At 49.9% G+C, this 23,976-nt stretch overlaps 2 protein-coding genes across 14 annotated transcripts in view; one reads left to right on the top strand and one right to left on the bottom strand.

Moving 5' to 3' along the window:
• FBXW8 (F-box and WD repeat domain containing 8) overlaps positions 1-18,058 on the top strand; it is a 48,070-nt gene extending 30,012 nt beyond the window's left edge. For 10 of the 11 annotated variants that reach the window (XM_004934484.4, XM_015294877.3, XM_015294880.3 and 7 more), the window contains 6 exons: positions 170-366; positions 1,371-1,580; positions 11,133-11,260; positions 14,631-14,804; positions 16,445-16,561; positions 17,242-18,058. In XM_004934484.4, coding sequence (XP_004934541.1) covers positions 170-366; positions 1,371-1,580; positions 11,133-11,260; positions 14,631-14,804; positions 16,445-16,561; positions 17,242-17,386 — 971 coding nt within the window. In that variant the 3' untranslated portion in view covers positions 17,387-18,058. Of the gene's footprint in view, positions 1-169; positions 367-1,370; positions 1,581-11,132; positions 11,261-12,953; positions 13,095-14,630; positions 14,805-16,444; positions 16,562-17,241 lie in introns of those variants that run through there. The other variant, XM_040648239.2, reaches the window with a different exon arrangement.
• Positions 18,059-20,092: 2,034 nt separating this feature from the next.
• Positions 20,093-22,855, bottom strand: TESC (tescalcin). Of its 3 annotated transcripts, none has more exons than XM_015294859.4 (8): positions 22,698-22,776; positions 21,736-21,805; positions 21,341-21,373; positions 20,803-20,942; positions 20,664-20,725; positions 20,486-20,593; positions 20,345-20,392; positions 20,093-20,279 (listed from the first exon to the last, which is right to left on the bottom strand). In XM_015294859.4, exons 1-8 carry the CDS (start codon positions 22,753-22,755, stop codon positions 20,202-20,204), a joined length of 597 nt encoding a protein of 198 aa, XP_015150345.1. In that variant the 5' UTR covers positions 22,756-22,776; the 3' UTR covers positions 20,093-20,201.
• Between the last annotated feature and the right edge of the window lie 1,121 nt (positions 22,856-23,976).

Genomic DNA, 23,976 nt, shown 5'->3' with positions numbered 1-23,976 from the left:
TCCTTCTGAACCTCTGTGCTGAAATTCTGGTCTCATGCTCTAGAGTCTCTTTTCTGTATGCATACATACCATTTTTGTTAGCATGTTGATAAACTTGCATCTTTAGATGATCTTACAAGGTTTTCTGAAATTCTCATGTGTATTTGCTTTGCTTTGTGTTTGTATGCAGGCACTGTGAGTGTTTGGAGCCTGATGATAGGGCGTGAGCCGATCCATCGCTACCAGCATAACCAGAGGATACAGGCTTTAGCTCTGGGTTCCAAGGGTGCAACAGTAGCAACAGCATCTGGCTTTGAGGTCAAGGTGGAAAGCCCTGATGACAGGGGATTCTGGCAAACTACAGGAACATTTGAAATCCAGAAATTGGTGAGTCTCCGGACTACCCAGCTTCATTCCAGGAGCTCCTGATCTACAAATTATTTTTGGTATGGTTAAGAAGGATCTTTTAAAAATCTTACAGGAGTGTTGTGTGAGCTAGATAACAGCCTTATCTGTTAGAGGCTGTGATTTTGTAGCAGGTTAATGGATGAACCTTTCATTATTGAAGAGCAAGGGTGCAATGCTGGCTTAAGCTACAAGTGAAAATGAACAGAAGTCCATATGGTGCAGGAGGTTGGCTGTTTTCAATTATTTTTTTTTGTCAACATTAAACTAAGTTGGCTCATCTTGTAAATCAGTTTTCTCGCGTAGAGTTGGAGCTAAAACTCAAGGTCTCATTCCAGATCAACGCTATCTGATTAATTCTGAGGCAGGATATTGCAGACGAGCTAATAGTATCACTTGTGAAGCTGTAACTAGTTGCGCAGCTCCTTTAGGTTGCACCTTCTGTCACTGAACTTTTGTGGCTGTTTTAATTAAAAACCAAAAGCGATCCCATTCTCTGAAGTTTTATTATGGCTCAGTGTGTCAACCCTTTTTGAAATGGGGAAGGAAGTGTGTAAGAATAAATGGAGCCTTGCAACTTTTCTTTTGCAAGAAACTAACTGCACAGCTAATGGGTATGAAGTCAATTTAAACCATTCCTGATTCATCCCCTCTTTCAAATCTGTCAGTCCTACAAGTACTTAAAAATAGACAAAATCCCCAAACGTGAAGAATTTTCCTAGTAACAGTGTTAAAACAACACCCTCTCCCTTGTAGTTGGATCCATGCTGGCTGCAAGCTATGTTCCATCATAGGAGCTAAATTTGCAGATATTCTGAAATAAAGTTAATGCTCAGACTCCATCTGAAATTTAATCTGAATTTGTAACTGGGATGATTCAAGATCACGGGTAACCTGTGCATAAGTAGCTTGTTCAGTTTAACATATCGTAACAGTGATTTAAAACAACTTTTGTCTGCAATAAAAATGACGTCTGCTCTTTTTAGGTGAACTTCCTTCATCTGGTTCCAGAGGTTTGGGACAGTCCAGTGGCAGTAGCAGCTGCAGAAGATGTTGTCTATCTCCTGAAAGGAGAAGACCCTGGGAAAATCCTCCATTCTGTCTATGGTCAGCCTGTCACGTGTCTTGACGTCTCTGCTCATGAAGCAGCCTTTGGGGTCAAAGGCTTTGGCTGGATGCTGAATGAGCCCAACCAGGTATTTAAAGCTTTCTGTCATATTTTGGCACTTGTGTCATGAAAAAATTCTGCTAAGGACCATTTTCCTCTCTACTACTGAGCTTTTTTTGTGCGTGTGTGAGTAGATGGAAGACAGGCTCAGGAATCTGTTGCTAATTTCTTACAGTAAGCTGAAGGGGTTATTGTTCAGCTAACTGGGTTCACTGTGTAAATGCTTTGCATTCTCTGCTCCTCAGTCCCAGCTGTATGCTGCACCAGTGGTCCTCTAGGGGGAACTAGTCTCAAAAAAAACAAAACCAAGAAGAAAACAATCCAAAACCAGAAAAAAAAAAAAACAAAAATAAAATAAACAACCTCCCCAAAGAAAGAAACAAAAAATACACATACACTCTGCAGCCTCTGTGGTGAGTTCATTGTGAGCAGCGTGCCAAGCCCTGCATGTGCTCATGTGCAGTTCTGGGAGGAGACTTTTTTCAGTGTGTGCATTTGAGTGTTTGAGCTGTGTTACTTCTAAACTGGTGAGAGTGGTGTCACTGCTGCATTAGAGGAAGCTCCGTGATGGTCATAGGTTTGAAGCCTCTGTGACCCAGTCAGATATTTCATCAGCAGCGCCAAGGTAGATGAAAACTGCAGTCATTTGGTAACTGCTGAAGACTCATGGCTGAGGCGTTGTTTTAATGCAACTGTTCTCAAACTTCTCTGCTTGCAGGATGGGCTGTTCTTGGGCTCTTGCATCCCAGAAGGTAACAGAAAGAACTGTGTATTTGTCTGGCTCAGAAACCTGCTCCTGGATGCAGCCCTTCTCTTGTGGTGCACCTCTCCAGGGCAGGGAGCAGGCTGCAGGCAGACCTCCTGCCAGTTGCCTTGAGAAGTGTTTCTGTCCCTTTCCTGCATCTTGCCTAACTTGCCCATTGCTTAAATCTGTTATGTTTGTGGTTGTGCTGCAGTGCACGATAGGCCATCTGCTGAGTGGAAGGGGAGTGCCTGGCAGGTGGAGGTGAGCAACCAGGAGGTAGGAGCTGTGGTCTGTACAAGTGCAGTGTTGTCTTTGGCAAATGACTGAAGCAGGAAGGCTTTATTTGGGACTGGTTTGTTAGGGATGAATCGCTCCACCTGCATCTAATTCCCCACAAAATTCACGTTCCCAGGGGAAATGCAGAGCCCACCATAAATACTTCTAGGGCTGGGAGGTGCTGCAAGGCTGTGCTGTCTTTCTTAATTCCTTTGCTGTCCCAACCCGATTCTTTTCCCCACAGAGGTGGGAGGTTAGAAGGTAAAATTGCCCCGTTCCGTTGCATGACATTGGCGATCATCTTTGTGCCTCCTGAAGGAGCAGAGAAATCTCCGTAGCCCCGGGGCATTGCTCGTACAGCCGGACACATCTCCTTTAGCCCTGCAGTGCTTGGTGGCAGCTTGCATTCAGCAGCACATCAGCCCGCATCCTAATCAGGAGATGGAGCTGCTGCCGCCCAGACGGCCGGGCCGTGCTTGACAAGGACACGTGCTTGGCATTGCTGCAGCAGCTGACATCACACCGGAAATTAATTGCTAATGTCTCTGATGATAATTGCTCACCTCGCACAGACGTGAAGGGACTTCGCATTGGTTGATTACGGCGGTCATGAGTTGACAATCTGTCTTGAGGAGAGCTTTTGATCTCCAAAACCTGTTCGCAGAGAATTCCAACCCCATTTGCTGCTGGCTGTGTTGCTGTGGTAGAAAAGCTGTTGCCTCTCTGTTTGGGTTTTCTTTGTTTTTCCTGAGGGTTTCTTTTTTCTTGTTGAGTGTCGGCGCATGAGCCTAACGCTGGAGTGCTGACCTGCTTTCTGAAGGCAGTGCAGGCAGGGAAACCGTCTCTGTCCCTCTTTTTTTTTTTTTTTTTCCTAATCATTATCTAATTTTAACCAAATCTGACAGCAGAGCAGAGATCTGAGGCATACATTTTGTAGGCACTTTCATGTTGGAAAGGAGAAAAACATCAAATCCACAGCATAGGTTTGCCTCTTATTAGAACACAGACATCCGTGCAGGAGAAGGGAGAAACTTCGTCTGTGGGAGAAAGTTCACCTCCCACCTCAGTAAGCATCTGTCAGCCTGAGGATGGAGCATACTGAAGGTTATCTGAGTGCTCCTCTAAGCCTTTTTATGTTTTTAAACCATTGAGCTAACAGGAATTTCTTTATTAAGGGATATTTCAGCTGTGTTTACGCGCAGTGTATTGTTTTCCCTAAGTACCAAATCCAGACACTGAGGTCTCTGTTCCCCCCTTGGCTTATGGGTGGGTAAGAGCACAGAGCAGGCAATATACTGCAGGCTGGTGTTGCACAGACACCACATTACCCCATGTTATGCTGCTGGGAGAGCTCTGCTGTTCAGCTGTTTGCATTCTGGTTTTGCACATTGTACATGAAACTATTTGCTAACTCCACAGGCATCCACAGCTTTAAACTAGGGGTAGTTCTGGTGCTGTTCATGGCAGGATATCTGAGCCAGGCAGTAAGGATTAACTCTGTGATCTGATTTCTAGTGCATTTATCTTGCTGATGGAGTGGAGCTTTTCTTATACTTTCTATATTGATAAGCTTCCCTGCATGGAACTTCCATCAAGTAAGGCTGGGTTCCCATGACAAGCTCACATGAGCTCTGTCCTACCTGTCAGTCAGTTCAGTGAGATGTATAGGTGCTTTATTCTCCTGATGGAGAAGAACAAAACACCCCCCCAGAAAAAAGAAAACAAAAACCACCCAACTTTCTCCTGCATTTAAAGCTTAGTTGAAATCATTTCAGGTTTTCAGCAGTTCCTGTTAATTACCTTCTATCATCATGGCAGGTGCTGGGTTGTTTTTTTTTTTTCTTCCAGCAAATAAACTTCTGGTTTGCAAACTGATTTCATTTTTGCACAACCTTCACCATTATTTCAGACCAGAGGGATGAGGGTGGGAGGAGGGCAGCGTGGCTTCGGATCCCCCATGTCACAGGCAGAAGGTAGGTGTGCTGAAAGCAGCGCCCTGGGAGCTGTTTGTTCTGCTGTCGTGTTTTCATCTGTTCTGAGCTGATGATTGGCTCGTGCTGATGGATGCTGCTCGATATCACCTCCCTCTGCTCATCAGCCATGGAAACGCTGCCTCTTTGTGCACCTGTGTTTAGCATTTCTGCAGAGTTCTTCAGCTGCGTGCTAACGTCAGTTTGTCTGAACTGGTGTTATGTGAATAAAAAAAAAAAAAATAGAAATCAGAAGTTGTAAAATAATCCCGTCAATTGAATCTTGTAGTTCAGTTTCCCTTGGATGATAGTTTTTTGGTCACAGATATTCCATGTAAACCTTTACATCTTTACCCTCTTTTAACTGAATTCCTCTTCTCTGTGCACCAGTGGTCTGGTCTCTTCTGTGTGGTCTCTTCTGGTGTCATTAATGTCTCCAGTTCTGGAGATTTCAGTTTTCTGTGAGCACTGTTCAGTTTTCTTCACCACCACAAATCCTGTAAGCGGTTTCAATGTGCTGATCTTTCCAAACTCTTGTCCTCAGTTGCTGAGGTCTGAACAGGGCAGGAGGGACGTGCCCACCAGTCAGGCACTGTGAGGAGCACAGCCCTGCAGTGAGAGCAGTTTCCTGTGCCTAAATTTTGCAGGATATATCACTTAACCTCTGTCTCACTGAAAAGTAACAGTAATCCATCTTGGTTTCTCTGTGCTTGCAAATGACCAAGAATCATTTTGCAGCTTGACAAATAAAACTCTTTTCTCCTGGCTACTGTTAATGACATTCAGGTTGGTTTTTTTTTTTTTTTTTTCCTATTCACACATTTAATGTGAATACCTCAAAATTGGCACAGCTTCTTTGGTGGCAGTTGTCTCCGCTTTTGAAAACAGAGCTGCTGGGATGTGCCATGTTTATTCCAGGTGCTAATCTGTGAAACCAAAGCCATTCATTCAATTTTTAAGAACTACTTTGCCTTCCCTTCACCTGCCCTGTCCTTGGCGTAGGGAAGGAGTGTTTCCAGGCTGGTGCTTGTGTCGTGGTGGGTGGTGGCTTGACTTTCATCTCTGGGTACCCGAACTCTTACATCAGTCTTCAGCCACGAGTTAAATGAGCCCGGTGCTCTCACCGCAGGTCCTTGCAGACATCTGTCAGCACCACAAACCCATCGGGCCTGGCAAAGCACTGGAGCTGGCAGTCTGTGCCCGGGACATGTCCAGTGCTGGAGCAGCAGCAGGGGTTGCAGGTGCATTGGCAGAACTGCCTTCCTGGGGCTTGTGCACTGCCTGGGCAATGCTTGGCTCTGCCTCTTGCCACCAGTACGCAGCCTTACTTGTGACTCCAGTCAAAGGAGAACTTACAAGGAAGAACTGTCCTGTGCTTGCCTTTAGCTTTGTGTGCAACTTGGGTGGCAGCTGCGGCTGTTTGGAGGAGCCGGCAGCGTGTTTGGCTGGCAGCTGGGCTGGGTTTGCTGCAGGCTTATTTTTGTAATTCTCTGTGCAGTTCTTGAAGCATTGCTGGGGGCTGCTTGGTGAAGCTAAGTGCACGTGAAATAAGAGTTCCTGCTTGCCAGCAGAAAGTCACCTTTAGGATGGCATGAAAGTCAATTTTCCACGTGCTCGGAGAAATGTTGTTACCAGCTTCACACAATGACTTATATCTGGCAAGAACTTGCAAAATAGTCTCTCTGGCTGATTGTCAAAAATTACATCATATTGGAGTAAACTGCTTTTAAATCAAACATCCATTATTCATGTATATTAACTGCTTTTTTAATTTTTTTTTTCTTACTGGCTGTTTTGTGTATGATTTACTCTTTTTCTTTCTCTCTGATTGTCTGTCTGTCTCCCTCATCTGCTCCTTTTAAATCTTAGCTCATCTTTAAATTTATGGAGCCAGCGTACTTATCTCTGTGTGCAAGTACCAACATGCTGACCTTGCATTTGTTAGCAGGCAGATTTTGTTGTTGCTGTTGCAGTGTTACGTGCTCTATTTACAGTAGGCAATGCAATACATTTGCAGTAGGAAACTGCGCCTCTGAGGCTTGTGAACTTTGAAAATATTTGTTCTGCGTCCCTTTAGAAATAGAATTGCAACTTGCAGCCGTGTGCTATACTTAATTTGATGATTTTTTTCACAAATGCATATGGAATAGCCCTGTCACTTCAGTACATATTCTCTGAATGGAATGCTTTTAACCTGAGCAAAAGCCAGATCCCTTCTTATCCATCGTGGACTTGAAATGTCACATCCCCATCTCTTGTTGGTGATATTTGTGTGTATTCAGGCAGCGTTCCCTTGGGTTGGCACAGGGATGGGCAGGAGGAAAGGAGGCAAAACAAAATCCTAAAACAAATGTAGACAGTTTTTGGGTTCTTGTTTTGATCCTCTGCTTACTGCTCTCCGTAGTCATAGTTGGAAACCTCCATCCAGGCAGTTACTGAGACAGCAGTTCTTGAAGGCATCCTGTGTTTCTCAGCAAGGGCGAAGATGTAGGCTTTGGGAGCACGGTTTTACAATGTGCTTTTTCCTATCTAATACTTCATCAAAATAAGTATGAAGTATACTACATATAAAGAGTTCTTCCCCCCATTCCATGAGGCAGCGCGTTTACCAGCCCAGAGCTGCAGTGGCTGAGGACAAGAAGCAGAAGTGTGGTTGCAGGGGAAGCACGCAGTTGCACAAAGCAGCGTTCTGCTGGCCTGCAGCCAGGACAGTGGGCTGAACACCCCTGCTCTTGCTGAAAACACCACAGGCTCTTTGATAACAAGTGCTCAGGGATTTGTTGTTTTAATGTTCCATCCAAAAAAGACATCTCCAACAACACAGGATCCCGAAACACCTGCTGGGGTATTGGACATGCATGGAAGAGTTCCATCAACAGCATTTCCTCCAGTTCCTTGGTTTTTCTTGGAAGTATCTCAACCAGAGTGCACAGAGTATGCTTGACCTCACTTAGCTGCAAGATGTAACGAAGCTCCCAGCTTAGCTATCCTGGCTGCAGGGACTTTGTGAATTAATGTAGCTTTCTTTCTTCAGCTCTTGGACAGCATTTAAAGAGAGCTCCCCATACCCACCGATGTGCAGCTCCTGGAGTGCAGCAAGCTTTCCTTTCTTCCTCTGCCCACCAGTTTGCCAGTTGCTCAGTCCGTCCATCCAAGGACAGTGGCCACAGGTTGAGAGTTGCCCAACTCGGGCAGTAAGGAGGGAAATTAGTCTAATGCACTGCCTTAACAAAAGAGAGTATGAGAATGAATAATTAATACCACCAGTCTGTGGCAATCGGATAAAATGAAGTCCCATTTGCTCAGCCTTATTAAAAGAGAGAGAGAGAGAGGGAGAGATGGTAAAGGTCGTTAAGGGACTTGTAACATGGAAAGAATCGCCTCTGAGATGGATAATGTGTTTTCTAATCTCTGTGGTCTTTAACTAAACATAATGGTAAAGGTACTCTAGCTATTTCTGGCTTGTTGAATTATTAAGCATTCTGGGAGATTGCTTGGCTCTCATCCAATAACTTAGACTTTTTCATTTGAACAATGTTAATAGGTAACGCTTTTTATTTTGTGCATTAGATCCTGATACATCTGCACAGAGTATTTAATGCTTTTCCTCCCCTGTGCCCCAGAAGTCCCATGGGGGCAGGGATGCTCGTTAGTGTGCTATCCCAGGGTACTTCATTTCACACCCAAGTGCTCTTGGTTCGCTTACCTTCAGGTCTGTGACTATTAGGTCACTGGTCTTGGGTGGCCATTATAGGATTATAAATGTCTTTGAAAGGGTAATCCCTTTGCAGTGTGCATTATAGGATTATAAACCTCCTAAAGATCTTATGCTTTATCTGCCCTTTAACATACAGGCCCTTATTTCAAGTCCCTATTGACCAGGTATTTCATTCTTTCTCCTTGGCCTTTGTAAAGAAAATCCTCGTTGCCGTGGGATACTAGAGAAGAGCTCATCAGAGGTGTTCTAGCATCTTCAAAATTGTTATCAGTGTGCTTTTAAACCTCTGCATTCAAGAAGTTATTCAGAGCTCAAAATGCGTTCGGTGCACCTTTTGTTTCTTTACCTACCAGTTTGTCAGGGCAAGGTTTTGAAGTTCATTTGCAGACCAAGACAGAAGTTCAATTGGAAGGTGGGTGAAAATCACAGGAAGCACCTTCCTACCAAGTGCTAGGGCTAGTTGGCTAGAAATGCACATCTGCATTATAAACATCTGTAAAAAAAACCAATCTTTTGAAGACTGGAGACTGACATGAGAGGAGAAGGAATTGAGGAAGTAGAAAACAAAAGCTTTTACAGCAACTTCATGGATCTGAAACATTATTTCTACAGATTCTTATAGATGCAAGCATTTTGGAAGTGGTGGGCAGCAGCATGTTACGTGAGGAGAAACCAGTCAGTTTTCATTTGGGGCTGCATGTTGGAGATATCACAGGTCTAAAACAGGGACTGCAAGCAGGAAAGGATGGAACATTTGCTCAGATTTTAAACAGCAAAACTTCAAACGCTCTGTGCAAGCAGTTCTTCATTATGGCCTTTCATGGCCATCACTGTTCAAGTGTGTATCAGATGTTGATGGGATAGACAGAAGTGCTGGTCGTTTAGGTAAATTAATAGGTTATAGATGTTCACGTTAAGTAGTATTCCCAGGGGACTTTGGAGAAAGCAACATTTGGCCCTCTCTTCTCCAGGCTGTAAGGCAGAGCTGGCTGGGGCTGCTTGCAGGGCACGCATTGGGAGCTGCAGTGTGCTGCTGTTGACCCCACTGTCTATCGTTTGCACTCTGAGTTCAGCAGCATGTCGACTTTGTATTTTCTGAACAAAACCTCCCAGAGAGAAATTTGGTTGTGAGGCAGAGATGTTAATTTCCTTTGCACTGAGAATTCTGCAGAGTGCCTTTGCCAGAATGTTATTCACCCTGACTTTGGCTAGGGAGGTGCTGGGAGCTGTTCTGTGCGTGTTGTTTTTTTTTATCTTGATGACAAACACTTTCAGTCTGTAGCAGCTACTTCATTGGAATGGAAGTTTACATTATTTTTAGCAGCTTTCATGCCCCAAGTGCCCCTGCAAAGGCAGAGTCTCTTACTGTACAGAGATATGGTGAAATTGCTTTGGTTTTTGTTTCTTGTTTTGGTCTTAGGGATGAAAAAACACATGCTAGAAATGGTATTTGTGGCAAGCAGTTTATACAGCACTATGCAGTAGGCAGATGGGAGAGGGAACTGGTTAGGAGATGATAAATGTAAATAACTGAGTGTGTTGGATATGAGTGGCTTCATTCTAGTAGGGAACTTGATAATACATGTACGTGGATAAAACTCTGCATTTCTTTTAACTGGAAGAATTGGGGGCAGGAGGAAACCTGCAACATCTTTGCAGTATTCCTGGAGGTTTGGAGCCATCCATCACCGGCTGATCTCCTGCTCTCTTAATTCAGCCTTTCAGATGTATCTTAAAATTGCACAGCGAGGGAGTGAAAGGGCAGACAGCATCACGTCACTGCCCTGCTGAACGTTGAAATAATATGCACTGGCAGTGTAATATTTCTTAAACTGCGTGAGGATGCAATCAGAAAAGTACAAGGTGAGAGTGTTCACGTGGCAGTGACACAGCCACGCTGGTATTGCCATGGAAACCACAAGGGTTTGGTTGTTTTTCTGATATTTTAAGTGCTGTTTCTCTTTTCATGGTCATAGATGATTATTGTTATTGAATGAGTTAATTGAAGGAACATCACCATGAAATGCAGTAATTTTTTGAGGTCAGTGTAAAACTGAGAACTTCCCTGAGCTTCACTGGACTTTGCCCAGTGTGTTTTGCTGGATCTAAAAATACTTCCTCCCTTTCATGGAAAGGCCCAAGCAGATAAACCTCATCTGGCCCCACAGGACAGACAGTGAACATAATTAAACTGATTGCTGTGCAGCAGAGAGGAGGGTGAGCAGAAGGGGAACGACTCGTACCTCTCTTGCAGTCCTTAGCGGCGTCATCCTGGATGTAGCCTAAAATCAGAGCTGTTGTTATTCCCTTCCCATCTAAGCTGCCATTTCAGATGCACTATTTCTTTTCATCTGCACAAAGCCGATCGCAGGGCCTGTCAGCACTGAGTCAGTGCACTTCTGCTCTTCAGTTTTTGCTCTGTTTGATGGAATCTTTCTGCACAGTCCATCTGTCTAAACCTTCCAAGTGCTGACTCCGTTTCCTTTTGCTGTTCTTTCAAATTTGCAAGTTGAAAAGCAAGTCATGCAATTTCTTTACCCATGTAAACCTAGAAAAATCGACCTGGAGAAAATCAGTCTGGCTTTATGGACTGCCTGAGACCTCTGCCTATCCCACATGGGTTGCCATGAACCCCCTCCCCAGCTGTGCGGTGGGTTCCATTGTGAAACGTTTATTTTCTTCTTTTCTTTTTTGAATGTGTGTTTCTGTCCTTCTTGACAGGGAGTGCCTGTATGTTGGCTGCCATAGAACAGTGAGAAATGAGTCCTGCAAAGCATCCCCGATGGTGGTAACTCTGCTCTGCTTCCTGCTGCAGCAAAAGGTAGTTGTGCTCACGCTGCATTTAGCCAGTGTTTGTTCTGTTTCTGCCAGGTTCTTCTTTACAACCTGGAAACGAGTCAGTGTCTAAAGAAGCTAGGCAACTCCATGGGTGACTTTACATGTGTCAACCTCCAGGACAGTCCTCCAAACATGCTCGTTACAGGCAATAAAGACAGAAGGTAGGTACTACCAAGAGCTGTAACCCTTTTCCAATTAGCTTACTTCCTGTCCTGCTGTCCTACATCTGGACCTGCTAGAATTTGTTTCTCCTCTAATGTTTCAAACGCAGCCAGCGTGAACTTCAGGAACAAAATATTAGGTAATAGTTGGACGTGGCTGCCAGTTTGCTTTGTTTCAGAAAGCTCCATGGGAAGACTTTCTTTTTAAGCCATTTGGTGGACGCAGTTGGTGTACGGCCCAGCGAGACCACTTGGAATATCTTCCACTTCCCCGCCACCACCCGCAAAATTAGTTTGGCATTTAAAAGCTCACTTTCTGATATTAAAAAAATAACCTAAGGGATGAATCATGTAGGATGAGATGGGTCCGTCTGCCAAATGATGTCAAGAGTGTATTTCGGAACACTGTGATGTCCCTCAGGTGACAAAAAAAAAAGGAGAGACTTTCATATGAACGGATTCCAACTTCTATTTAGCTGATTAGCAGCTTTCTCTTTAACTCCTTGGCTTGGGGAGTAGGATTTTCCCCGCACAATATCTGGTGCCAGGAATGGACGCGCTGGGAGCAGTCAGTGCGAAAGGATTAAAGTGCTTAAAAAGACCCTTTGAGTCCAATTTTTAGGTTTTCTTTTTTGGCGAGTTACGTGCGGGGTCTGATCCAGTGCACCAAAGGAGATGTGGGATGGCGAGGAGCCAGTCTCTAATGGCTCCTGGTTCCTTCCCTCCTCCTTTCCGCGCCGGGCACCAGGCTGCAGGTGGTGGTCTGGTGTGGCGGTGGGTATCAGCTTGTAGGGCGGGTGCTTCCCTCTGCCAAGTCCCAGGCCTCCATCCCGCCAGCACAGCAGCTTGCAAAAATGATTATTTTGTCAAACAGCATTTTTTTTTCCCCCCTTCTCAGCGAATAGGCAGCGGAAGCAAACCTCACACTTCTTCAGCAAAGGGGTGAGGGAAATATCTGAAGTTTGACATGTGTAATTGAATCCTTGGGAGTTTGCTTTTTTTTTTTTTTTCTCTAAAAGCATATAATTGATTTTCCAAAGCACCCTGGTAAGACTACCTGCAATTTTAATCTTTCCCACGGTGATGAGAGAGCAGATAAAGTTAATAGCCCCTAAGTGAGATTAAAATGTACTCCCTTTATACCAGAGTAAATGTCTTGCCCTTTCCCCTGAAGAAAGCTTTTCAGCTGTATTTAGCTCAAGCGCTGGCTGAGTTCAGGGGTTGGCCATCACTAAACCAACAAGACGTGAGGAATCGATAGCTCGGCAAATAAGTTTGGCATCCAGGAGACAGAACCACGTGTATCTCAAAGGTCAGTTCTTCACAGGGTGCAGCCTGAAAGGTGCTAATACGTGTTGGGCATCCACAGGTGGGCTGGGGCTGGGACCTCCCTAGCCCTGTTACGGAGTGAGCCCCTCAATGGGGCCTTGCCACACTACCTCTGGGAAAATGTCTTGCTGGAATTAAATACAGCACTTGGAAAATGTTTCTCCTGAAGCACTGCTGAATGATTTGATTACATAGCTGTGCTTCACACCAGTGCAAGATCTGATAACAGGGAATGTTTGCTAATGCACTGCAGCCTTGTTTTCTAAGACAGTGAGTAGCATGGGGAAAGCAAGCGTGGCAAGCCCGATGTATGCTACTGCTGAAAAGTGTGGAACCAAACATGTATTTCTGTCTTCTCCCAAAGGCAACTACTGCTCAAACATTGGAACAGGAGAGTCACAGCTTTCACAAGAGCACCTTCTTTACAGCTCCCTTCAACTGGGATGAATCTGATGTGCTCCCACTGAGCCCAGCTGTTGAGGCAGGAGATGGAGGGCAGTGCCAGGTCTGCATTAGAGCACATTAGAGCATCACATTAGATTTGCAAAATGCTCTTTTTTTTTTTTTTTTTTTTTTTTTTTTAGAAGCACATCTAAGCAACTCATGTGCCTCTAATTCTTCCAAGGGTGTGCCAGAATAGACACCTGCCTGAAACCTGGGCCCTTGCTAATGAAATAACCAGGACACATCTTGCTTCCCAACTGTGCTTACCAAACAGAAGAAGCTTTGATTGTCGTACAGAACACGTGCAGCAAGACAGGGAGAGTGCCGAGTGTGAGCACTTCCAAAATACCCCATCCCTACCCAAAGCACAGCTCTTATGTGTAGCCAAAGGTTCTCTCTGCTGGAGCTGGAGAAAGCAACAAGTCCTTCCCACCATCAGCAACCGTTTGTGGGGGGGATTTTCCTGGGGGTGAGTGCAGAGCCACACAAAGCGTGCTCCTCACTCTGTTCCAGCATGTTTCTCTGCATGTCAGATGGGTGTTGCTCTGCTGGAGTTTTGGACCATTCTGCAGCCTTTTTCTTCCAGTTGCCGAAATGTGTTATTTGTAAAATCCTATGATGCAATCTCCATTTGAAAAAAGGAAAGGGAAAGACTTGCAAAACCATTTAGATCATGACAAGAGTGTGGAACAGAGTACAGTTAATGTGTTGGAACAAGTGTGTTTTGGCCTTTGTTTGAATTAATGTATACCTGATGGCTTCATTCTTGATAGCCTTCAGCTGGGAGGAACTTTCTCTGGCTCCTTTTCAGCTGAGATCAGTATTTCCCCTTCTGTTTTCACTCACTGCATTTTATCTCTTTTGCTGTATCTTAATCTTGGCACGCAAGGATCAGAAAACATCCTCCCTTGTGGTATATACTAGATGTAAAAAATAACACCATTAGCTTCAACTGTTCTTAACTGGTTTTATAGACCTGTTGCACGACTTGAGGTCCTCTTTTTCTAGCCTCTCTTCAAACCCTTCATTGAGTACTTTTTGAGAATTAGGTACACCTGAAGGCTGCCCAAAGTCACTATATGGAGAGACTGTTTATATATATTTATATATATGTGTGTGTGTGTGTAAATCTTTTGAGAAGAGGTTGCTGGTACTTGTGGATAGCTTTGTTTCAGTGTTGCTGTACTCAGTAATAACTCCAGTGTAGAAACCTGTGATCCCCTTGATTTTTCTCTTGGATTGCTACACATTCAGTCCTCAGTCTTCATAGAAATAGTTTATCTTTTCTGAGCCCTTAGTGGACACGGAATGGGCACCAAGGGGTGTTAGTGATACACCGAGTGCATGGCCTTTCTTCCTCACAGCATTTCTCACAGGTTGAGGGGCACAGATACAGATGAGCTTTCTCCAAATTTCATTTCTATCACCTGCGACCTGCCAAGAGGCAGTGAGAACCTGCATGGCACAAGAAGTCTGCATCGAAACCATCTATGTCACTGTCCTAGATGTACTGTCACAACCTAAGACGCGTGCGTGCTCTCAGGACCTGCAGAGCTGCAGTTGCTTTCATGTCCATTCTTGCTTTGCTTTCCCTCAGGGTCAGAGTGTACGACCTCCGCAGAAGCACAGCGCTGTGCTCCCTCTATGCTCACCGGCTGGGGGTGTCTGCAGTGCAGATGGACGACTGGAAGATCGTCAGCGGGGGAGAAGATGGGTTGGTGTGTGTGTGGGACCAGCGGATGGGCACCAAGCTCTGGGAGATGCACGCCAGGTAACTGTGCGTGTGCTTCCGTGCACCACTAGCTTGCGTAGGCTTTTCACTTCTTACAAAGTGCTTTGCTCATGGTAAGGGAGAATGGACACTTCTTCCCCCCCTGGATTTCCTGTGGAGTTCAGTTAGCATCTTCTCCCCTCCCCATCCGTCAGTACTGACCTTTCCAAGCCTTGGGTTTCAAGTGCTGTACTGCTGGCTGTTGTCCCCACTGTGACTGGTTCTCTTTGCCACACCTCCTGCAGTACCTGTGCTGTGTTCTGCTCCTCCATGTTTCCCTTAGCAGCAACAGGCAAAGCCAGATTGGTATTTAAACACACAGACACTGATAGGGAAGTAACAGTTTGTACTGAAAGCACAAAATGTGCAGTGCTGAGGGAGCTGAAAGTACAAGCTGAATCAGGATCCTGGAGCTGACAGAAGGCTATTAGTGGCTTCTATTAGCCAAATTACCATTTTTTGATTGAGGCAAAATTCCCGGGGAGTTTGCTTTGTCTGAATAAAGACCTGAAGGATTTAGCCACAATTAAGGCCCAAATCATAGAATCACGGAATGGCCTGGGTTGAAAAGAACCACAATGATCATATAGTTCCAACCCCCTGCTATGTGCAGGGTCACCAACCACCAGACCAGGCTGCCCAGAGCCACATCCAGCCTGGCCTTGAATGCCTGCAGGGTTGGGGCATCCACAGCCTCCTTGGGCAACCTGTTCCCATTGATGCACTGTTCTCAGTGAAATGAACAGATACATCCCAAATACATGCTTATTGTTTATTTTATTAATGCTTCTCCCCCACAGAGGTGATATGAGGTATTTACAGTCAGAGAAGTTCAAGTGGGAGTTGTCATTAATTAATAGCAGCTATCTCCTCCTCTTTTGACCCTTAAATGATAAAACCCAACGTGATGCAGTCGGTGCATTAAGGACAATATTGCATTGATTATCCTCTGGAGCTGCACTGATGAGCATGCCAAGAAGGAGGGCAGGCAGTGCAGATCTGCTGAGCTCTGAGGTGGAGATGTACTCAAAGTAAAACAGTGAGGTTAAATGTTTAAATACTGTTTAATCTGTAGAGGACTTGGAAAGGAATGCTTCGATCAGAAAGGCCTTCATAGATGAGAGATGCTGAAGTTGTTATCCATGCCTGTAACCCATGCTGTGAATGGAAGGCAGAAGTAGGGGAGAGGACAGGAGAAAGGTTAGGGTTGTGGAGATGAGCAGTCTTTACCTGCTGTTACCCCTCCTTGGTTCAGGGTTAGTTGATTCACCAGCCAGGGGGAAGGAGAGCCCAGCCCTCTTCACCTGTGCCACGTAGTGCATCTCTGCATCAGCCCTCGCTCAGTGCTTTGGAGACGGCAGTGGGGGCCCTGACTGTGCTGCTCCCTTTGGAAGCACCCTGCTCCTCCCTGGGGATGTGCTGCCGCAGGCCTTAGAGCAGCACAGCTGCCAAGTTCAGATGGTGCTGTGGCACCACGTGTATTCCAGTAACAGTCCGCTAGGTGGTGATAAAGGCTGCGTTCATCCAGCTCAGCCAGGCAGAGAGGAACCAAAGGTGCAGCTTCCCGGCCTCTGGCTAGAGAGGGGGCACTGAGCTGGTTGAGTTCTTATTTAATACTGTGCTTGGGGTTTATTTTTCAGGCATCCAGTGCGCTATGTATGGTTTAATTCTCATAGCCTCATCACTGCCAACATCCCTGATGAGAAAACTCCCCGTGGTGCCAGCATCATGGACGACGACCTCACTGCACACCGCAGGTGAGTGCAGCTCTGCAGGGTGGGATCTGCAGCACAGCATTACACTGCCCTTCAAAATGGCTCCATAAACACTTGAGTCATCATCCAGAGCACAAACAGAGACAAGGTGTGTTTGAAAAAAAAAAAATGGAGAAGCCTTTAAAAACTGTTCGTGATTTTTGGCTCTCTGTTTACTTCTGAGCACAGAAAAAAGGCTTTTCTTGTTTAAGGTGGTGAATATAAAGGCTTCTGAAGACAGAGAATGCAGTCTTTCCCTTACTTTAAATATTAGTGATGAGGTCTCCTCCTGGAAAAAAAAAAACTGCTGGTATTGAAGCTCCAGATTTGGGTATTTGTGGATGTTAGCGTGTCTAATGGAACTGTCAAACTACAGTGTGCTTACCTTCTGCCACGCCAGTGGGTGAGCAGTGTTCCAGCAGATGACAGCTACATCTCTGAGCCTGTCCATAGAGCAGGGCAGTGCGTGTTGGCAGGGGTTGGTGGGGTCCCTGGAGGGAGGCAGGAGGGAATCTTCTCCTCTTGCATCTGCACAAACAGCCCCAGTGCAGAAAGGATGAGCTTCGATGTTTGTCTTCCGAAGCACTGAATGTTGGACTTTTCAGGCAATCTCTGACAGTTATTCCTGCTGCAATACACAGTTGAGTTATAATGCTCTGATCTCCCGGATGTGTTTCGTGCAGGCATCGAGGAATCATTTATGCCTACGAGTTCTCCGTGGACCAGCTGGCTGTAGAGAGCGTCCTCCCCATCTGCCGCTCTTCCTACGACGAGGTGATGGGTTACAACTACAACATCGGCCTTGCGGTGCCCTACGATCACATCTAGGCAGCTCACCTGGCTCAGCACTCTGCCACATCACAGGGCGATTCAGAGCAGCCGAGCACCAGCAGGAGTGGTTGGCTGCAGGTGCATGGGGAGCGCTGAGCTGTAGCTGAAAACACGGGGCTGTGAACCACAGCGCAGCAGGGCTGCCCTCGAGCTTATTGCTAGGACATGTCCTGCCAATGGCCACAGATCCTCTGTGGAGGAACAGAGACTGGAGGATGAGGGGGAGCCGCGCGCTTCGCTGCGAGCAGAAGTGTTCTGTCCTGCTGCCTGTGGGAGGAGTGCTGCAGGTCCCATCTCGGCACAGGGCGTGGGCTGCTCGGGAAGCAGGAACCCGGGTGGCAAACTGCTGAGATGGGGGAGAGCAGCGGGGAGAGCACAGCCTGCAGGTGCCTCTCCTGGGGGAGGAAAAATGGGATATGGAGAAAGCAGCTTGCTGAGCCCATGTGTCCGACATTGCTTTCCTTATAATGAGCTGCTCGCTGTCCTTTGAGTGCATCAGGATGTGTCTAGAAACAGGCACGAGCACTGCAGATGATGGAGTCTGGGAGAGGGGAGGCTGACGGGGAGGTGAAGGTTGGCCGTGTCCGGCCTGGATGACTGGAAACCCGCAGCAAGTCACACACATCAAAACGGTTTTAAAATGAATTATTTTTTTTTAATTCTCTACAATTCTAGATTGAATGTTTTCTGTTTCTATGTGTGTATGGGTGTGTGTGTGGTTGTGGATTTTGTTCCCAAGTCTTGGGGTGAACGGATCCCATGCACTGCAGTTGCAGCCCATCACATCTCAGGTTATCCACGAGGCACTCTCTGTGCTGGGTCTCACTCTAACAGCACCAGAGGCTTCCCCAGCTGGCAGGGACTTGGGCTGCTCACCGTCCTCGCTGCAAAGCCATGCATTAGTGAAGCAGAGGGACCAACTGGCTGCAGTGCATTGGTGGCTGCACTGACATTGCAAAGAAGCATCCGGGCCGAACATGGATGAAAGCTGTCCAACAGGTGATAGCTGTTAGGGCACAGTAAGTTCTTGCGTTGCTCGAGCCCTGTGGCTGAGCACAGAGCTGCTGTCTTATGTCGCTCAGCTCACCTCACAGCTGTCACCCCCTGCCTTGTCTCACAGTGTCCTTGGCTCATTAGGAGGCTGACCCTCCTTATCTCGGGGCAGCTTTGTTCTTTCTCTATCTCCCTCTGCAAGCAGCAGATAAGTTGCCTCATGCCAGTGCATGTCAGGACCTTTTCCGGGCAGCCACTTCCCTTCTCTTTCTGCACTGTGGTGACAAGGACACGTCCGTCCCGCTGTGCTGTGCCCTGACAGCTGCCGCAGTCACTGTGCTGCTAGAAAACAGGCTTGGAGCGGTGGGACTGGTGGTCACGGGCTTGTTGGGGACCAACCCATGCAGTCTCCCTCCAGTGGAGAAGGATTCCCCACCCCGTCAGCTCACGGTCCAGCTGCAGCTCCTCGGGGTGGGGTGGGGTGGTCCTTCCAGGCTGCTTCTCCATCACTGCAGTTGGCTCAGGATGACTGTGCCACAGCAGCACCGTGTGTGTGTGTGTGTTTGGCCAGCATTCCTAATGCAAATGAGGGCACCCAGGCTGCCAGAGAGCACTGTGATGGGAGCTGGATTTTTGTTTCTGCGAAGGGCTGCTGTCCCACTTGGGTGGGCTCTCATCAGTGCAGCACGTGCAGCCGTGACTGCGTGCATCCTCTGCAGGGCTGGCTGGCATGCAGTGCAGCCTGCTGCCTGTGGCTCTGAGCAGGAAGTGCTGATGCTCCAAGAAAATGTCCTGGAGAGGGCAACTGCGGCTGCAGGCTGTTTTTTTTTCCCCTCAACATTGCAGCAATGCAGTGCTGTGCTGCAGTTCTCAGGCAGAGGAGGACAGCACACAGCTACTGCCAGGGCAGCAGTGCGGTGCTGCAGCATCTCTGTGCTGTCCCCGCAGGAAAGGAGCCCACAGCTGAGCCCCGGGGCTGGGGGAGCTCACCAGGCCCCACTACTGCTGTGCCCCACTGCTGAGTGGTGGGGGGGTGGGGGGGCTGGGGGGAGTTTGTAAGACAAAAACAAACACTTTTTTTCCAGCTTCTCTAAAAATAACCACTGCCCTTTTCTCCACCTCCCTCCCTCCTGGCTCAGGCTGCCTTAGAGACAGAGATCTGCCTCGAGCCACCCGGTTATTAGTGCTGTAAATGGAGTGTTATCTCCGTTTCCAGTGGGAACGTGTGGGGGCGGCAGCCACATGCAGCCAGCAGCCTGCATTGCTGGGTCCCTGGATCCCCACATCCCTGTGTCCCCATGACCCTTCATTCCTGCATCCCCCGATCCTTCTGTCCCTTTGCTCCCGTGCCCCTGTGTCCCCACGTCCCCCAGTCCCTGTCCCCCCATGGCCCTGTCCCCATGACCCTATGTTCCTGCATCCCCCAATCCCTGGGTCCTTCTGCCCCCATGTCTCTGCATCTCTGTGTCCCCCAATCGCTATGTCCCCATGTCCCTGTGTCCCCTCATCCCCCACTCCCCACATCCCTGTGCCCCCATCCGTGTCCAGCCCCTCTGTGTCCCCACTGTCCCCATCCCAGCCGTGCCGTGGCACCGCTCACAGTGGCAGATTTGGGGTTGAGCTGCGCAGTCAGGCAGACGGTGCCATGACTTCACATGGTGTCATGGAGAGCTCCATCAGGCAGCGGCTGGAGCATTTCTCAGCAAAGAGTAAAAACAGAAATACCTTTTATTACAGATAAAACACCTCTTAGGGTTCTAGAGAGCGGACCGTGGCCTTGAGCCAGCGCTGCGCTGCTGGGAAGGCTCCGTCCTTCTGCTCAGTAGCAGTGCGCGATGGCCTCCATGGTGAGGAAGCGGACGTGCATTTTGGTCTCGATGTCGATCCCCTTCCACACCTGCAGGGAAGGGGTGAGCGGGGCCGGGTGCTGGCGGGTGGTGGGGAGCGGAGCGGGACACCAACCTTCAGGAAATCCTCAAAGGTGATGCCCTCATACACCTCGTCTGGGCCCTGCGCACAGCGGGACACAAACCGTCACAGCTGCGCCCGTGGCCCCATCCGGCCCTGCTGTGCCACCCCACATGGGGCAGTGCAGCCTCGCACCGTGCGGGCCATGCACGCGCTGGCAGCCTCCAGCATGGCCCCCTCTGCGATGGCACGCAGCGACTCCTTCTCCAGGTGGGGGTTCCCAGACATCAGCTCATCCAGCACCTGCAGGGCAGTGGGGGGCTGCGGTGGGTGGCGCGGCGGCAGGGAGGGCCCCACTGCCCCCATACGTTACGTTTTTGTACTCCTGCAGCGTGATGATCCCGTCGTAGTCGGCGTCGTACATATGGAACAGGACTGGGAGGGATGAGAATGGGATGCAGGGTCAGGGTGTGCCCCCCCCGGAGCCCCGCTGCCCCGCGGCACCGCCTCACATTTGAGCTTCTCCTTGCGGAAGCTCTCCAGCCGCTCCTCGTCCATGTCCATCTCGATGGGTCTGAAGTAGGACATGATGGTCAGGAAGTCCTCGAAGTTGATCTCCTCTGCCAGCCCGGCCGGCGCCTTCCGCAGGTTCCTGATGGCAGCAGAGCTGCTGGGGATGGCGGCCGCAGTGCCCCAACCTGCCCGCCCCATAGGCACCCTGCAGCCCCAGGGCTGCTCGGCCGCAGCGCAGAGCACGGCGCCAGCGTTTCCCCAGAGCTCAGCTCCAATTTCCCTGATTCCCAGCCTGGTTCCGGCTCAGCCCTCAGAGACAGAGCTCTGCCCAACCTTTGTGCAGCCCCCACTGGCCCAGGCTGCACAGAGCTGTGTGTGCCCCATCCCCAGCGGTGCTCCAGGCCACGGATGGGCCCTGGGCAGCCTGAGCTGGTGGGGGCAAACAGCCCAGGGAGGGGTTGGGGCTGGGGGCTGTAAGGGCCCTTCCAGCCCAACCGTGCTGTGATTCTCTGCTCCCCCTCTCGGGGCTGTGCGTACCGCTTGTCGAAGAAGGCGTGCACGATTCGGGCCCTGATGGGGTTGAACTCGAGGTCGGGGATGGTGTCGAAGTCCTCTTTTCTGCACAGAACAACGCAGAGAGGGTGGGAGGGGAGGGGAGGGGAGGGGAGGGGAGCCGATGCTGCGGGCAGAAATCCCGGCCCGTCCCTTCAACGAGATCAGAGAAAAAGGGGTTTGGCCCCAATATGCGCCTTTTCCCCAATGCAAACTGCCGGCGGGCAGCGCTGTGTATCAGAGGGGTCGGGGTTTGTGTCCCCACCGCATGAGGAGGTCCGCGCGATGCTCCAGGATGTGCGTGGGCTCAGGGATCGGTGCTGCCTTCCTCCTCCCTCCCCCTCCCCTGCAACCCGACCCCACCGGCACACAGCCCGTACCGGATGGTCTTCCTGTTGTGGCTCAGCTGCTTGAAGCGCCGGTGGAGCTGCTCGATCTGCTCCGAGGTGACTGCGGGGGAGAGCGAGAGGTGAGGGGACGCGCGGGGACACATCGGGAGCGCCCCGTCACAGCCGCACGTGGGTAGCGGGGCCGAGCGCAGCAGTGGGTCCGCGCTTATTGCTGCTCCGTCTCCCTCTCTCTTTTACGATGTTTAATTAACGGCTCCATTAGTTACTGCCGTTTCCCAGCCCTGAGCCCGGCGCCGCATTCATCCGAGCGCTCACAGTGCCCCACAGAAGCACCGGAGAGCCCCCGTGCTCTCAGCTCCCCGTGGGCAGCAATGGGGGCTCCGGGGTCCCCCTGCGGTGACGGCGGGACCCCCAACCACCCCCATCCCACCCCGGGACGTTCTCTGCCTACTGCTCGTGCGGTGGTTGCAAACCCAAACCTCTTATGATCCTCAGAGGGGATCGCAGCCGTGGTGCGATTGGAGCTGTGACTGCCCGCGGGCTGCTCGTGGGTCAGCCCCGCATCTCCCGCAGCACGGGGCCAAAAGAGACGTTCTCCCCTTTTTTTCTCCCCAAACCCGGCACGGGGCGGCACTCTGAGCCCCCCCAGCGCCCCACACGGCGGGCATCGACCACAGGAATCAATCAGTGCTGAAATGAAGGGGCGTTGTGGCCGACCCCCACCTACGGGTGTTGGACTGCGGGTGTTCCCGGGGGGTTTGGGGGGGGGGGGGGGTGAGCAGCGGAGGCAGCCCGGTGGGTCCCACTGTGCGCCCCCACAGCGCTGTGCCCCCTTCGGGCCCGACCTTTCCGTGGGACTTTTTGGGGGCGGTGCTTCCTACCAGGTCTGAGCCGCGGGGGGTACCACCGGGACAAGGAATCAGACAACCCCCTCCCACCCCACGGCCGCCCCACGCTGTACCCCCCCCCCCCCCCCCGCGGGCACTACTCACAGCCGGTGCGCTCCGCCAGCGCCCGCATCTCGGGCGGCACGGACTGCGCGGAGCCCATCGCCCCGCCGCCGCTGTGCGCAGAGGGAACGGCGCCGCCGGCAGCGCTGCGGGCGGGGAGCGCTCCGCCCACCCCACGCGCGGCCCTTCGGCACCTGCAGCACCGCCCCGGGACGGCCCAGCGGGGACGGCGCTCACCGTCCCCCCGCCCCCCCTTCCTCCCATCCCAACCTTTACTACTTCAGGATCTTTTTCTCCCCCCCCTCAGAGCTGACATCAGCACGCACACATTGAAAGATACTTTTACTTGGGGTACAGCACCGCTCAGCGCTCCGCCTCCCGCACCGACCGCTGCGGACCACCGCCGCTCCGCGGGGAAAAGGGCGTTCGGTGTTTGTCTGTCAGAGGGGAGCAGGAGGGCATGCAGCAGGTCGGGCGTTCCGGGAGGAGGAGGAGGGGTGTGCGATTTCCTGTGGCGGTGCCCGAAGTGCTTTAAGAACCTCCAGGGCAGCATCTATTTCTCTGCTATAACGCCTGGACTGAAAGCAAAGAGGGAGAGCAGCGCAGGCTGCAGCCCGCAGGCTTTGCTTTGCTAACCACAGAGCTGTGCAGGCTCTGCATGCGCGATAACACTGTGTTGGTTTGCATCCTGCAGTACCTGAATGCAGAGGAAAACCCTTTCTGCAGAGATCCCGTTGGGGCCTTTAGGTTGTGCTGAAATTCACATGCATGGAGCTGCAAAATGTCAGTGCCCAGAAGGGAAGGGGTGAGCGCCCCCCCCGCCCCCACCCACATCCAGCCTCTCTGACAGCAACCAAAGGGCCTCAAGCTGCAGGAATCAGCATCTCCGCTCCACGCAGAGGATGGCTGTGTCCAAGGTTGGCCACTTTCCCATCATCATCCCACTGTGCCACAAAACAGCAAGAGGAGCACGCAGCAGCAGCTGGGGGCTGCCCAGAGGTGAAGCAGCCATGGGGGCAGTGAACTCACAGCTCTGTGCAGCAGCACCAAGTGGGTTGGAACCATCCTGGGAGAGCTCAGGGCTGTGTCACAGTGCACAAAGGGCAGGGAAAGGACAGGGAGAGGGAGCAGCAGCTCCTCTTCTGCATTAGGAGAGCTTGCAGCAGGCAGCTGCACTGCGCTGTGCCCCTGGAAGCCTTGCTGCTGCCAGGGCTCTTCCCCAGGGCCGTGAGGATGGTCAGAACTGGAACAGCTCTGTGAACAACCAGACTATGGAGGTGAAGCAGAAGCTGACCACAAATTCAGACTGGAGAAGACAGAG

This window comes from Gallus gallus, chromosome 15 (genome assembly GCF_016699485.2).
Source record: "Gallus gallus isolate bGalGal1 chromosome 15, bGalGal1.mat.broiler.GRCg7b, whole genome shotgun sequence".
Taxonomy (NCBI): Eukaryota; Metazoa; Chordata; class Aves; order Galliformes; family Phasianidae; genus Gallus; species Gallus gallus.
The sequence above is the reverse complement of the archived record's forward strand: the minus strand, read 5'-3'. Positions and strand labels throughout refer to the sequence as shown.

Bases quoted from the DNA above. Each gene is read 5' to 3' on its own strand.
- TESC (XM_025155510.3), bottom strand. From the start codon at position 22,755: ATGGGCTCCGCGCAGTCCGTGCCGCCCGAGATGCGGGCGCTGGCGGAG. The intron at 20,943-21,340 runs GTACGCACAGCC...TGCTGCCATCAG, and splicing joins CACGCCTTCTTCGACAAGCG to GAACCTGCGGAAGGCGCCGG. The intron at 20,594-20,663 runs GTAACGTATGGG...ACTGCCCTGCAG, and splicing joins CGCTGCAGGAGTACAAAAAC to GTGCTGGATGAGCTGATGTC.